Source organism: Hermetia illucens, chromosome 2 (assembly GCF_905115235.1).
Source record: "Hermetia illucens chromosome 2, iHerIll2.2.curated.20191125, whole genome shotgun sequence".
Taxonomy (NCBI): domain Eukaryota; kingdom Metazoa; phylum Arthropoda; class Insecta; order Diptera; family Stratiomyidae; genus Hermetia; species Hermetia illucens.
The window spans coordinates 129,938,539-129,952,980 of NC_051850.1; the positions used below are offsets into that span (position 1 = coordinate 129,938,539).

A 14,442-nucleotide genomic window follows, 5' to 3' on the forward strand; every position below is an offset into this window, starting at 1 on the left:
AAGTGTGCACGACCATGAGAGATTTCGGTATCCCGACGAAATTGATAAGAATGACTAGGCTGACCCTCACTAATGGGATAGGTCAGATAAAAGCAACAGATCACTCTCAAAACCTTTCACTATAGACAATGGTTTAAATTAAGTTGAAGATGATCATGCATCCTTTTTAACATGACACTGGAAATGGTAATCCGTAATGCTGACGTAAATACACTCTCGAGACAATTCGACATCTACGACAAGGGGATGCCCTATCATGCGTCCTCTTTAACCTGGCCCTCGAGAAAGTGATGCTGAGGTAAATGCAAGAGGTACGATCCTCTTTAAGTCCACCCAACTACTGGCCATGCTGACGATATAGACATCATGGGAAGAACGACCCGAGACGTTCAAACTGCCTTCATCCAGATCGAGCAGGCGGCGTGAGATCTTGGACTACACATCAATGAAGGCAAGACAAAATATATGGTGGCACCGTCAGCACCAAAAACCAATCAACAACATCAAACCGCACTGGTAAAACGGGAAAAATAAAAATAAGAAACTACAACTTTGAGACCGTTGATAATTTCTCTTATCTAGGGTCGAAAATCACAACCGATAACAGCTACGATGATGAAATCCGCGCACGGCTATTGGCAGCCAACAGAACCTATTCAGCTTACAAAAACTGTTCCGCTCGAAACGTCTCACCATAGGGTCAAAGCTCTTACTGTACAAGACAATGATCTTGCCAGTCCTCATGTATTCCTCGGAAACTTGGTTTCTTAGCAAGAAAAATTGCGAACTCTTGGCCGCGTTCAAGAGAAGAATCGTCCGAAGAATTTTTGGCCCCCTACATGAGGATGAACGATTCCGTAGCCTACACAATTACGAAATCTATGGGCGATACCATGACCGTCCGGTTGCGGATAAAATCCAGCTCAATAGGTTACGGTGGGGGGGCACTTAATCCGTATGGGGGAGGATGATCCCACCCGGAAAGTCTATAAGGGCAATATCTATGGTAGAAAAAGAAGACGAGCAGACCCTGCCTAAGATGGAGCGATGGCGTAGGCCAGGACGCCAGACAGGTTTTGGGGATATCGAATTGGTGGACCTCGGCGCAAAACCGGGATGTCTGGAGTTCCTTATTAAGGCAGGCCTAGACCGGATACCGGTTGTTGCGCCGTTGATGATGATGATAATAAATTTTATGTAATTTCTGAAAATGGTATAAAATCTGGGATTAGATGATTGAGGGGGATTTTGATTTTGTTGGGAAGCTATAGAAAAACGCCATAATTCTGCAACGGTAAATACATAAATGTAATCAGTTCTCAAAAGTAAAGTTAATGAAATTAATCGTAGATATCAAAAAAAATAACATTAAAACAAATCAACGATGTGGTATAAAGTGAATTTTTACTATCACTGGTAAAGTCGGTCAAAGGGTAGTGTAGGTCCCAGGGCGAAACGAGGATTGGTACCCACGATGGAGCATAAAACCTGGGAAACGCCTGCTGAACCAATACCAACAGCTCTACTACCAAACCCTATCTCCACCTCCACGTGGTGATCGCTGGGAGTTCTTTCTTCATGAAAAACTGCAGACGGAGAAGGAAGAAGGCGAGTCTCCCGCGCCTAAAAACGGGACACGAATCTACGACGGATCATAGCCTAAATCATTGTTTTCTCTGCCTCAGATTTTCAATGAGGCGGTGTCCCTGCGATCCTTGACCTCCTTCGGCCACTATTTTGGAGGATATACCTAAACTGTATACGAATTTGCGTGGCCAAGGAGGAGAAGAAAAGAAGGAATTCCTCAAATTAAAGAAATTATCTCATATGGAAGGATAAATAAGAAAATTGAAAGGATAAATGAATTAAAATAAAAAAATGAAAATCTTAAATACGAACAATTAATAACAAAATTAAAAAAGAAAACATACGGTTCCAATCAGAGCTCCGCGTGTTGAAAAGCATGATTATTGCTATGGATAAAATGGAAATTAAAGTATTTTGAAATTCTGTTCATGTACGCGCTACTTGCGTGCAGCTCGATTACCGCACCGAGCAATAAGATTTTCAAATTATTGAAGGAGCATAGTCTTTTAAATATTAAATACACTAACTATAATCGGCCAATGATACAATCCAGCCAACACTCCTTCGCGAACAGCATTTCTTTGGAATTGCTCACAAAAATCGAAAAGAAAATCAATAAAAACACTTGGAGTCGAAACGAGCATAGCATCTCCTCTATGCCGAACGCAAAACTCTTCCAAAACTATGAGTAATTTCCACAAGTGCCTACCCTCGATTTCACACAATCTCAAGCGAAACCGACGTCGGAAAGAAACTCAACACTGTTAATGGCCTTTTTTAAGGTTTTGTGTAAAACGAAACCTTCTTAAAATCGATTCAATGTCTGCCTGTCTGTTACACGCACTTTTCTCCAAAACGGCTAAACCGATCCGAACGAAATTTGGGGGACAGATGAGAACTATGAAATCCCATACAGCGCATACAGCGACTGGCATAAATTTAGGTGGAGCCTAAAGGGGGGCTCCCCATACATGCAAATGGGAGATTCAAAAATTTTTTTCACCGGATATAGTCGTGTAGGGTATCAAATGAAAGGTATCGATTTGTGCTTGCCAAAACTGACATTAGTTTTGGCGTGAATTGCAAAGGGCGTGAGTCAAAATGTACGCACTTAAAGTGAGACAGGACTCATTTTCGGAAACTACCCAACCTAAAAATCCGAAAAGAACAGGGTGATTCGCTTAGACGAAATCTAGGCCTCAAAATATGTCCCATTCCGATATCTGCTCAAATAAACTTACAAATAGTATATTACTAACTTTTAGAAATTTACTGCAAACCCCCCCTTAAATTCATCCTAGGACTTCCGAATTTCGTACCAGCATAGAGGACAATATTTCGTATATAAGTGCTAAACTTTATGGCCATTAACGCCAAAATTATAGCAGTTCAAACTTAGCAATTTGGCGTGAATTAACTGCTACCAAAGCCATGCAAATAAGATGCTAACGAGATGATTAACGGGAATAATTGACATTCGCGTGAAATATTAAACTTGCATTTATGAAGAATCTACTTATCTGCAGCCCTGCTCCCTTTTGTGTAAAACACTTATGGGAAATCTAATCTTCGAGAGATGTCCCATTCCGGTATCTGCTCAAATAAATTTACTAATAGTATATTAAAAAAAGTGAAGTGAAGTTCTCAAAACGAATAATAGTATATTACCAACTTTTAGAAATTGACTAAAAAACTCCTGTTAGGTTCGTTCTAAGTGTACTAAATTTTCCACCGACATAGAGGACAGCCTCGTGTATACACATGCGATTTAAGTATCTCGGGTCAATGCTATCAGCTAATGGAGAACTACGTTGTGCTCCTTACATAGGGAAACACAAAACCTTTTATACCTGAAGCGTCAAGCTTCCGGTTTCCTGACTTATTTTTGGTTATGATTCAAATTGTCCACTCGACAAAGACAAAAATTTCGTTTTTCCCTTTAATCACGCTCGGTTGCTAATTTTGAAAATTTTCAGACTACAAAATACGCCAAAAATCAGAGAAACCTGCACTAAACACTTAACCATGGAAAAGTCCTCCGAACTACCATCTCCTTAAACAAAATTTCCCTGATTGAAAAGGGAAAATGGCGCAAAACCAGAAGTAATCCCGTTGATGTGAATTTGTGGCGAAAAACTGACGCTCTCCTTTCCACTGTGACACTCCCAAAAATCCAAGAAGTTCAATTTCACAAAAGATGATGAACCAACCGCCTCCCAGCGATCCGAAACGAAATCTCTTTTTACAGTAACTTAGCGGGTTCGATTCATCCGAACAATGCGGACAACGAATCCCCCAATCCTTCACCCTTCGTGAAGTTATCTAACAACAAAATCTCCAACTTCCAACCACAGCGTTCAAAATATTTCATCTAAGTTGGTTACATAAAGAAGAGAACTGTCACTCACTTCGTACATGATCGAAATCTCAACCAAAAATGATCTCCTCTGCTCATCAGCCGTCTCTCGATCAGCCGGTCCCACTGAATTTGGCCTTGAACTTCTCGAGTTCATGTTACCAGCGTTGACGGATACGGCAGATCATTCCTCTCTGTCACGATCAATTCGCTTGAATGCATTCAATAATGTGCAATATGCGGCGAAATTTAAGGTAATTGCACATTATAAAACGCATTATATGAACAAATTAATCCCGAAAAAGGCGTGTATCTGCAAACAAGAGTGAAATACTATTGAATTAAATTTCATAGTTTCAACTTTAGATCAAGTTAGTTACCAAAGTTCCTGTTATTTCAAAAATAGTGCAGATTTACGTAAATCAATTCAGTCAAACAATAATTTTTGGAATAAAACCATTCCTGTGCTTTATATTTATTTCATCAATAAAAAAATTTGTAAAATATAGTAATTGATTGAATCTAAAACATGATCATAAATACCCATTAACTTGCGTTCCAGTACTTAATGCTTTTGTATCTTTCAAATGGTTTTGCAACGAAAGTTTCAACGCATTCAAAAAGTCATTTAATACTATTACATCGTTTTCTACTAGCAAGGAGTGAGCTAGAAATGGTATCTTACGTAATGTCCTACCGCTTAATCCGATACTTTGTTCTGCTATTTTCAATAATTTCATACTTAATTCATGCTCGGTGCAGTCACTGATGTCATCGATTCTTTCAAAGTTATCTAAACTATCGTAAACAAGAATAGATTGATTCTGAATAATTTGTACCTGTAAGAGTCGATAGGATATTAGGTCATGTTTTTTACAACGGTGTAATAGGGAGATTTACTTACTCTCATAAGTTCGTGGATGGCACTCAAGTATATTTCATAAATTGCCCTTGTTGTAGGGAAATCAATAAATATTTTGATGTCAGCCCGATCGATAAATGCGCAATCGATTGTAGCTGTTAGATTTGAAGTGGTTAAAATCAATACATTTGGATATTTTCTAATTTGATCTAGTTGAGTTAATACTGCATTTACTACTCGGAGGGCGTCGCGAGGTTCGTCGCCTATAAATATTTTCAAATATTAGTGGGAACGTTAGGTTCAATGTTGTTTTCAGAAATGTACCTGAGACCGAACTCCTAGCATATGCGATTGATTCAACTTCATCAATTAAAACGCACACCAATGACTGCGGATGTTCTACAATTTCTCTAATTCTTGAAAATAGTTTCATTACAAGTTTCCCACTCTGGAAGTGGAATGTATTAAATATTTGTTACTTTGACCTTCGGAAGTAGAATTTACCTCTGAGAACCATTTTGAGAAGAGACTGTGACTGTTAATTTCCACCAAATGCGTATATTTAAAGCTGGTTAGTAATGAACAAACAAATTAAAACTGTTATCCGAATAAAAAAACACCTACACTTACTTTTGACTCATACGGATAGATAACTTTTGTGCTACCGCCTTGCACAAACTTGTCTTGCCAGTTCCTGGAGGTCCGTGTAACAATATAATACGGTTACAAGAGATTATGTTGGGATTAACTTTACGTTGTGAAAACAGTAAGGATGTCTCAACGTATTTCAATATCTAAAGAGAATCCACTTATTAATTGACCAATTTAGGATAAATAAAATGTAAATTACGTTTTCCTTAAGGCCTTCTTCGTAAATTAAACTCTCCCAAAGCCCTGTAAAATCACGCGATGGAAGAAGCCAATGGTTTGATGCAGGAACTTCATCATTGCTTTCATTTGAATCTGACTGTTTTAAAGAAATTTAAAGAAATTATCCTACTTATTCAAACTAGTTTATAAGGACTCTAAGGTACCTCAAGGATTTCAATCTCGGCTCCTCTTTCATTGATTTTGTAGAAATGATATACTAACTGCGTTTCATTGAGCGATTTGAAGTACTGAAAGTAAAACAAGATATTAAAAATCGTTATTGTCAGCGCTGAATTAAATGATGATAATGAATCATTCGCATAAAGGAAAGAAGCATGAGGTTTTATTATGTGGTTAGTACCATTCGATGCCATGTTCAGTGATCGCTATTGAGTGAAATAATTCCGCATAGAGATGCTGGTTCCAAGACCAGATAAAAGATGAGAGATAATGCTCTCAGTACTATCGACAGTGAAAAAGCAGCAAAATAATCAAGAATGACCAAGGGAGAAAGAAATAAAGTATTGTTGAAGTTATTCCACTTAGAGCGACCTCTAAGAAATATTTTTCGAGGATGTCTTGCTCTGGGCTACGTGCCTTCTTCTTGGCAACAGGTTAAGGTAGTTTTCATACCGAAACCTGGGAAAGATGACTATTCTAATCCAAAGAACTTCAGACAGATCAGCTTGACTTCACTCTTGCTGAAAGGTTTGAAGAGACTGGTGGAGCGTCACATTCATGGAAACGCACTTAGGTCACATCCACTTAGTGAAAACCAACATGCTTACCAAAGTGGAAAGTCCTGTGAGTCTGCTGTTCATTCTTTGGTCACAAATATAGAGGATGCAACTTTGAATGGTGAGTACGCAATGGGGGTGTTCGTGGATATGATGATGCTTTAATTAAGTGGATCCATGCTATGCTAACGCAAAGATTGCTGTGCGCTGAGGTAGGGGTCGATCGCTACCTGACTACGGAAGCAACGAAGGGCTGCCCCCAAGGAGGTGTGCTTTCGCCACTTCTGTGGAGTATGCTGATTGACTCACTACTATGCGAACTGCAAAATTTGCCAATGGTTTTATTCACAAAAAGGAGAAAACTGGATGGACTTTGTCTCCCTGAGATGAGGGGTACTACCCTTCAACTCTCCGAAGAAGTGAAATATCTGGGGATCACTCTAGATAAAAAACTTCTTTGAAACAAACATGTAGAGGTAAAAATGAAACGAGCTCTCACAGCCTATGGGTTGTGCAGACGGACCTTTGCCTCGACATGTCGACTCAGGCTTCATGTGGTAATGTGGATATACGTTGCCATCATTAGGCCGATGTTCGTATATGCATCCGTAGTTAGGTTAAGGTGAGACAAAAACCGTAAACTAGCCGCACTGCAAAGAACTGTTTGTCTGGGTATCACTGGTGCCATGTGCACAACATCCGGCGCAGCTCTGAATGCACTACTCAATTTGCAGCCCCTGGATATATTTATTCAAAGCACTGCAATGAGAGCAGTTCATAGGCTAATTCGATTAGATCTATGGGAAAAGAACGGATGTGGGGGGCACAGAGCATTGGAAGAGTTACTGGGAGGACTGAATCCAGTTCTTACAATGCCTTCCGATTCTCGTGTTCCCATACATCTGTTTGGTAGAAGATATGTAGTTACCCTGAAGCGTAGAGAGGACTGGGAAGACCCAGAGGAGTGCGTGGCGGGATATACGGAAGTCTTCTACACCGATGGCTCAAGACCGGAAGAGGGTTCTACCTCTCGAATAAAAACGAGAAGTGGTCTTTTCCTTTGAGACAATATGCAACGGTTTTTCAAGCCGAAGTTTATGCGATCCTAAGGGTGGCAAACTGGGTGATTGACGAGCGGTTGAAGGGCAGGCGCATCGCAATCTGCAGTCACAGTCAAGCTGCACGGAGGGCATTGAACAGTCCTTTGATCACCTCGAAAATCGTTCAGGAATGCAGAAACCGTTTGAACTCTATGTCTAGATTCAATACGGTGGAACTACTCTGGGTAGGTGACCAGGTTCACTGTGGCGTAGAGGGAAATGAAATCTCGGACACTTTAGCAAAAGAGGGGTCAATCTCCCCTATGTCGGACCGGTGCAAGCAATTGGGGTATCAGTAGCATTGGCTAAATCTGTTTTCAAAAACTGGGAACAAGTTTCCCATAATGACATGTGGCAGAGCCTAAATGCTGCCCGACACACCAAACTTTTCCTGCCAGAACCGAACATACGTACCGCAAAGTTTATCCTGTGGAAAAGCAGGAGGACTTGCAGATGTATTGTGGGCATTCTGACAGACCATAATTCACTAGCTGGGCATATGTTCAGAATAGGAATTACCGAAGATGATACGTGTCGCTCCTGTAATGAGGAAGCGGAATCCACGGAGCATTTCCCATGTGAATGCCCTGCCTATGGACGCATCAGGCATCAGATCTTTGGTGCCGATGTTCTGCAATTGCGACGGGTAGCATCACATCCACTAACGGAAATCCTGCGATACGATAACGAATCCGGAATATTCCGTTAGACGGGGGAGGCGAGTACAATGGGCCAACACGGCCCAAGTGCTCAGAAGCTACAGCTTCTCCCCCACCATACACACACATATTCCACTAAGCTGGATTCTAGTCCAGTTCCTCTTTTGGTGACAGGACCTATAATAGGCGATCAAGAAACCGCATTGAATGCCGCTACTAAAAACCATACCAACTAATAATATCATATCCCCAGGAACTCCAGGACGTTCACCTCAGTTGACGTGGCAGGGGAGGTCGCGATCCCATCGCCAAATGAGCAAACTAGTCCAAGCCACACAAATACGTATCTGCAGACTAGATATTAGTACCCTCACTGGTAAGACCAGCCATAGACGGTCCCAAGAGTGTTTAAGAGAGGAGAAGGGAAGAGTCACTGCAGTCTCCGTAGCCGTCTTATGGAGCGGGTTAGGACCAACCCTACCTGGACTAATGATATTTTCTGGGGGAGGTTGGGAAGGGAAGACCTGCTGAGGTAGTGTCCCTCTGTGTGTTGGGGTTTGTAGAATTCACTCAAACTATTCCCTGCTTGCCGTAAAAGGTGACTAAAAGGAATAGATATTTGTGGACTAGCAGGCTGCAAGTCTCGAAATTCCCTTATGCTTTGGAAGCAGCTATCACGCCTCAGAATTGGGTCGATTTTTCTGCCACGACCTTTGGTTTCTCAACAACGGTATCCATAAAAGCTCGTTTGCTTAGACTCCATCGAAAATAAACGTGAATCCGGTGTCGGTTTAATAGCTACCACTTCACGTTCCCATGTCCGAGGTTCCGGTCTGACAGCAATGCAGATCTAATCAGATCGATCACACCGTGATCAACAGTAGATTTGGTTGTCTTCCGGATGTGCGAAAGAAGAGAGGCACTGGCATCGGCCTCAGGCGGGACCATGACTTAATGGTTGCTTGTTTGCTCTTGCGTATCGTGCTCGTATCCTTTCGCTTCACAAAGCTTAACATGGTTCGCTTAGGAGATCCAGCTGTCGTTCGATAAAAGGAGAAGCATCGTATAACCATTGATGAACTTCAACCTGTTGTGGATGGAATGCCTAGTCACAGTAACACGACTTTTCCAAACAGAAGGGAAATTATGTCGGTTATCAATGCGCTCAAGCAGGGCAAGCTGTTGGGCTTGACTTGTTGTCTCTGCAGAGCCGCTTCTTCCACTCATCCATAAATCCTGGTAATCTGCGGTTTTTCCTAGTGAGCGGAAGGAGAGGATAATTATTAAGTAAAAGGGTATCTGTCTTGAGTGCGACAATTACTGTCGCAAAGATAATAGCTTATCTTTAAACGTATTAAAAAACATCTCGAAAGCTGATCGACAAGCTAGGTTCCGCTCTGGATGCTACTACATTGACTACGTCAACAATTACGGATCATTTTGGAACAACGTGTGGAGTTAAGAACTCAGCTTTACCTGTGGACCTATGCTGTCTCGTCCGAGGAACTTGGATTATTTCAATGGACCATGACATCTTTCCACAACCACCTAGACTACGATGAGATCTATCTTCGCCAAATGGCTCTGGATTTGGAAACAGAGGCAGCAGATTCGGACTGAAGATAAACACCAATAAATCCAATGTCCTCAGTCTAACGGCGCATTGCACTCTATCTGCATAAACTGGCAGGACATCGAGGCTGTCGATCGGTTTGTTTATCTTGGAAACGTTGTTTCTGCCGACGGTGATACTTGATTTCATCCGACGCATTAACAGTGCTAGATCTGCCATATTGTTTGGTCTAAAATTTGGAAATGAATATACCGCAACATCGAGTTTAGGTTGTTCCACGATATTAGGGGATGAGTGTAAGGTTTTCGGAAATATCCTTAGAGAACTGAAGCATATTTTAGCGAAATGACAACGATAGTGCAGTGATTGCCGGTATAAACCCGGTATCGGACTGCTGCTGATAGCAACTGCATAACGCGCTCTCATGACATGAGAATTGGTTTCTGACAGGATGTTGATAGCAAAGTTCCGGTCCAGGTTAAATACCGTCATAGTTTGGAAGTGTTACACGCTAACGAAGATTTTCGACACAGAGAATAAGGAGTTTTCAATGAGCGATTAAACGTAGCTCAGCAGATGTTTCTTAAATATGACATTGTGGTCGTGATGGGTGATCGAATGCCAAGGTTAACTATCACAGAACCTTCCTTGGACATATGATCAGCAGGTGGTGAAAGGTTTCAAGATTTCTGCAACTGTCACTGCCTGCCACAAGGCCAGTTGGGTTTTTACCGACCAGGAACGGATATGAAATCAGATCGACCATATCGCGATCAGCAACAGGCGCTGTCTTCTGAATGAGTTTAAAAAAAGAGGTGTTGACATCGGCCTCTAAAGGGTCTATCGTCTCTTTTCATTCATTCATTCATATGTTTGACTGAGGGACATAAGAAATTTCGGCTTGCGTTTACCAAAAAATTTTAAAACTGGACAAAACGGAATTGGGAGCGAGTTGTATGGACAGATGATTGCAAAATCAACTTGTTTGGGCCCGATGAACTTAAATATGTATAGACAAAGCCTAAAGCGCCAATTAGAGACTGCGACGTAGTACCTACAATGAAAGTTGCCGGCGCAAAGTTATTTTGGGGATTTTTTTGTGCAGGAAGGGTAGGTATGCTGCATTGAATCAATGGAAATATGGACGCTAACATGTATATTGGCATAATTAAGTCATTATACATAGCAAGTTTGCGAAAGTGGCGTCGAAGTGTTGAAAGCAGACAATGACCCCAAATAAAAGCCAAACAAACAGTAGAATTCTTAAGGAATAAGAAAATTTCAATGCTGGAGTAGTCGTCACAATCACCGGATTTAAATCCTATGAAAATTTGTGGGGCATTGTGAAAAATCTGGTTATTATCAAAGCGTCTTTAAAAATCCAAATGGACTTCGGGAGCACTGAAGTGAAATATGGATTTCCATTTTTTAAGAAAAGTATCGGAAACTAGTTGAAAGCATGCCGGCTCCTATCCAGAACGTTATCAAAGCAAAAGGATCGTATACAAAATATTATTAACTGTGTAAATAGCCCAAAATGAATTTGATTGTTTTTTAAATGAATGAATGAACTTTTGTATCACCGTTCGCTTTTAATATTATCTACAACAAATTGTCTTTCGTAAACCGCTTCATTTGCCTTTTCATTATAAAAACAACCGCTATGCTCATATCACCAGAGGATAAGTAACTCTTTAACTCGAGCTTTCCTCATATCATCATGCGCCCGTGCGGCCCGAAAGTGGGTCGGTGCTTTATTGGCGAGGGTTTTCTCTGCTTTATGGCTTGCAAGAAATCCAAGAGTTCAGCTGGATGTCATGAACAGAGAATAGAGAAGCATCGGTTGCCGAAATTGTGTAATCTAAGTTTTCTCATATGTGGGCGGTGAGCCAAGGTGGGTCCTGTTATATAAGGTTTGAGGAGAATTAAAATTTTTAAATGAAATCTGTCAGTCTGGTTAGAATGATGGTAATTTGAGTGTAGTTGTCATCGCGTTGTTAATCCAAACATGACTTCCGAATGGTTCGGATCTTTAAAAGTATGCAATAAATATGGTTTTTTGTCGTCTTGTTCATACATAAACACGTCAGTTCATCAGTTTTGCATCAGCCCATTTTTGACGCATTGACTTATGGCAGACTGATCGTGTAAGATTAGCCTAAGACCATCATTGAGAACAGCAATTGCATGGTAGAGAGGTAATGTGAATGCCGAGCTGTCTAACCCTTGCGGTCAGTTTCTTAATACAGGCAAGTTTAATTCGCTTAACCGCAAATCCGGAAGATTAGCGGGGATGATCTCATCTGATCTAATACACACAACCTTTACTTCTTTCGACACCGAAAGTTCACGACCGCGAAGAATATATCCGGTCATGAACTTTGGTTGACAAAAGGAGGTATGGCCAGGAATATACCACACGCAAGCTGAACTTCACGAGAAACTTTGCTGTGGACCTTCCAACCACGGCAAAGTGGAATACCGGCGTCGTGTTGCAAGACTATGATACAGTATTCTTTACGAACGGATCAAAGATGGCTTATGGAGTCGGCGCGGGGGTTTTCTCGAATACACACGGTGTATCCAAGTCGTATGGTCTCCCAAGTTTCGCCAGTGTATGCCAGGCGAAAGTACTGGCGATATTGGAGTCTGTCGATGGCTAGAACCTGATTCGAGCCCCAAGCGTAACATAGCCATTCTGATCGAACTCCAAGCCGCCATCAAGGCCTTGTACTCAGCGACGACATATATTCCTGGGCATAGGAACATAGAGGGGAATGAGCGGGCTGACTGATTGGTCAGGCAGTCCTCCGGCGAATACAGTCGGTGTTCCGCTGGGGGTTGTCGGGGGCCGAGTCTACTCGCACTTACTAGCAGCCGCGGGCCAGAGATGGCGAAGGCTTAAAAGCTGCGCCAATTCAAGGAGAATTTGGCCCACTTATAACACAGCCCGATCTCGAGAGCTCCTGTGTCAGACGCGTGTAAATGCATTCAAGATTACGGCGGTCTGCGCGGGGCACTGGCCCATAGGGGACCATTCCGCTAAGTTCGGCATCCCCTACAACTCGCTTTGCCGAAGCTGCGGAGAAGGAAGGGAAACCCTCTTGCACTTTCTCTGCCATTGCTCAGCTCTGGCTAGAGTCAGGCTACGGACACTGGGTAAACCATTATTTGGAGATCTCAAAGAGATTTCTAGCTACAGGCTGGGAGAGCTGCTTTCCTTCGTGGATGCTATGCGCTGGCTCTGAAGATCCGAGTCGGCTGGACTCTGCCTCCCTGCTCCCATAACAACAGTCACGGTCTTAGGAGTTTGTGGCATCAAAACGGCGCGTCAAAGCGCTAATTGGGTTGCTCGGAGCCTACCGCACCCTACCACTTCCTATTTATGGGACCACTACAACCTGTTGATTGTGCCACTTCAAACTTTTTTTAAAAAATAAACCCTGGTAAACAAGAAATATCCATTACTAAACACAACTCTTCGATCATTGCTAAACAGAGCTGTGCGCTGACAGACTTCTAAAATTAGCTGAAACCTGCTGTCCTTCATAAACCACATATTCGAAATGAAAGTGTTTCTTTCAATCACGAATTCTCGCGAAAATTAATTGGGAATCAAAATGAATCTAGAACGCTTATAATTATAATAATTAATTAGACTGCCAATACCTTAATATTGTCATCGAATTGTATAAATTCCACACAGTCCTCAAGTCCGTCGGGTTTTTGTATTATCGCATTTGACTTTAGTTTTACTCCCGATGTCACAAACCGCTCCACAAAACTCTGGATCTTTTGTAAGTCGACATTCCTAAAATTCGAACGGAATGAATGAAAACCCAATCAAATTTATGTTATATATATTACTTCTTCAAAACAGCAACTTCCACATGACATTTCATCGCTTTCTTATCACCCATTTCTTCGAAAACGCCAAATCTTATAAGCTGCAATACCAAGCAACAACCATTTGAAGACTTAACGGCTGTCAATGCGTAAACGGGGTGAGGTAGTAGATTCTTAATTGAGATTGTGTTAGCTTTGAAGTCAAATATAATTGTACAGTTAGGACAAAAAATCAGTTCTGGTGGTGAATTACTAACGTATTTGGTATTGAAAACCGAAAATTGAAATCAAACATTGTATGTATTTTCTGGATAGGATGTAAATAAAAAGCACATTTAGGGCTATGAAACATTTTCTTCAGGAAAAAGTTAATTATTTTAGACGCGTGCTCATCATTAATATGTGTAGAAAAGTGAAGCTAGTTTGAATCATTCCGAATATTAATTTAGCACGTTGATGAGGATCCACGAAATGGTTGCAGAAAATCTCTAAACGTGTTGATATTGTGGCGTATCTTCATAATTCTTTTTTATGTCTGACGCAGATACTTTGGCACTTTTCTACTGTAGTTTATATCATGAATATGGCCAGTTAATTAAAATAATTGACACTTGGAAATCCTATATAATTTATGAATCATAAATTCAATTAACTCAAAACAATTTAACCAAAAAAGGAGCACTTTATGTTAAAGCGGTGTTAAGAAGCAAATTGGCTGTATTATCACACCTTGGCACCAACACGGTCGCCAAGCTGTCAACCAACCAAACTCCCCTAACAGGTTTGCTAATCGTAAACGCCGACTGCGCGAAATAACATTTTGAATCGGATGGCCCGTGCTGAAGCTAATTC

At 41.3% G+C, this 14,442-nt stretch overlaps 1 protein-coding gene across 2 annotated transcripts; it reads right to left on the minus strand.

Annotated features, from left to right (window-relative positions):
• Window positions 1-4,394: 4,394 nt before the first annotated feature.
• Window positions 4,395-13,731, minus strand: LOC119649115 (pachytene checkpoint protein 2 homolog). 2 transcript variants are annotated; one of them, XM_038051116.1, is made up of 9 exons: window positions 13,612-13,731; window positions 13,414-13,555; window positions 5,840-5,923; window positions 5,656-5,772; window positions 5,436-5,599; window positions 5,310-5,373; window positions 5,130-5,253; window positions 4,848-5,068; window positions 4,395-4,782 (listed from the first exon to the last, which is right to left on the minus strand). In XM_038051116.1, exons 1-9 carry the CDS (start codon window positions 13,662-13,664, stop codon window positions 4,477-4,479), a joined length of 1,275 nt encoding a protein of 424 aa, XP_037907044.1. In that variant the 5' UTR covers window positions 13,665-13,731; the 3' UTR covers window positions 4,395-4,476. The 2 variants fall into 2 exon arrangements, with proteins under 2 accessions (XP_037907044.1, XP_037907043.1); XM_038051115.1 differs by having other exon boundaries at window positions 5,656-5,775.
• Between the last annotated feature and the right edge of the window lie 711 nt (window positions 13,732-14,442).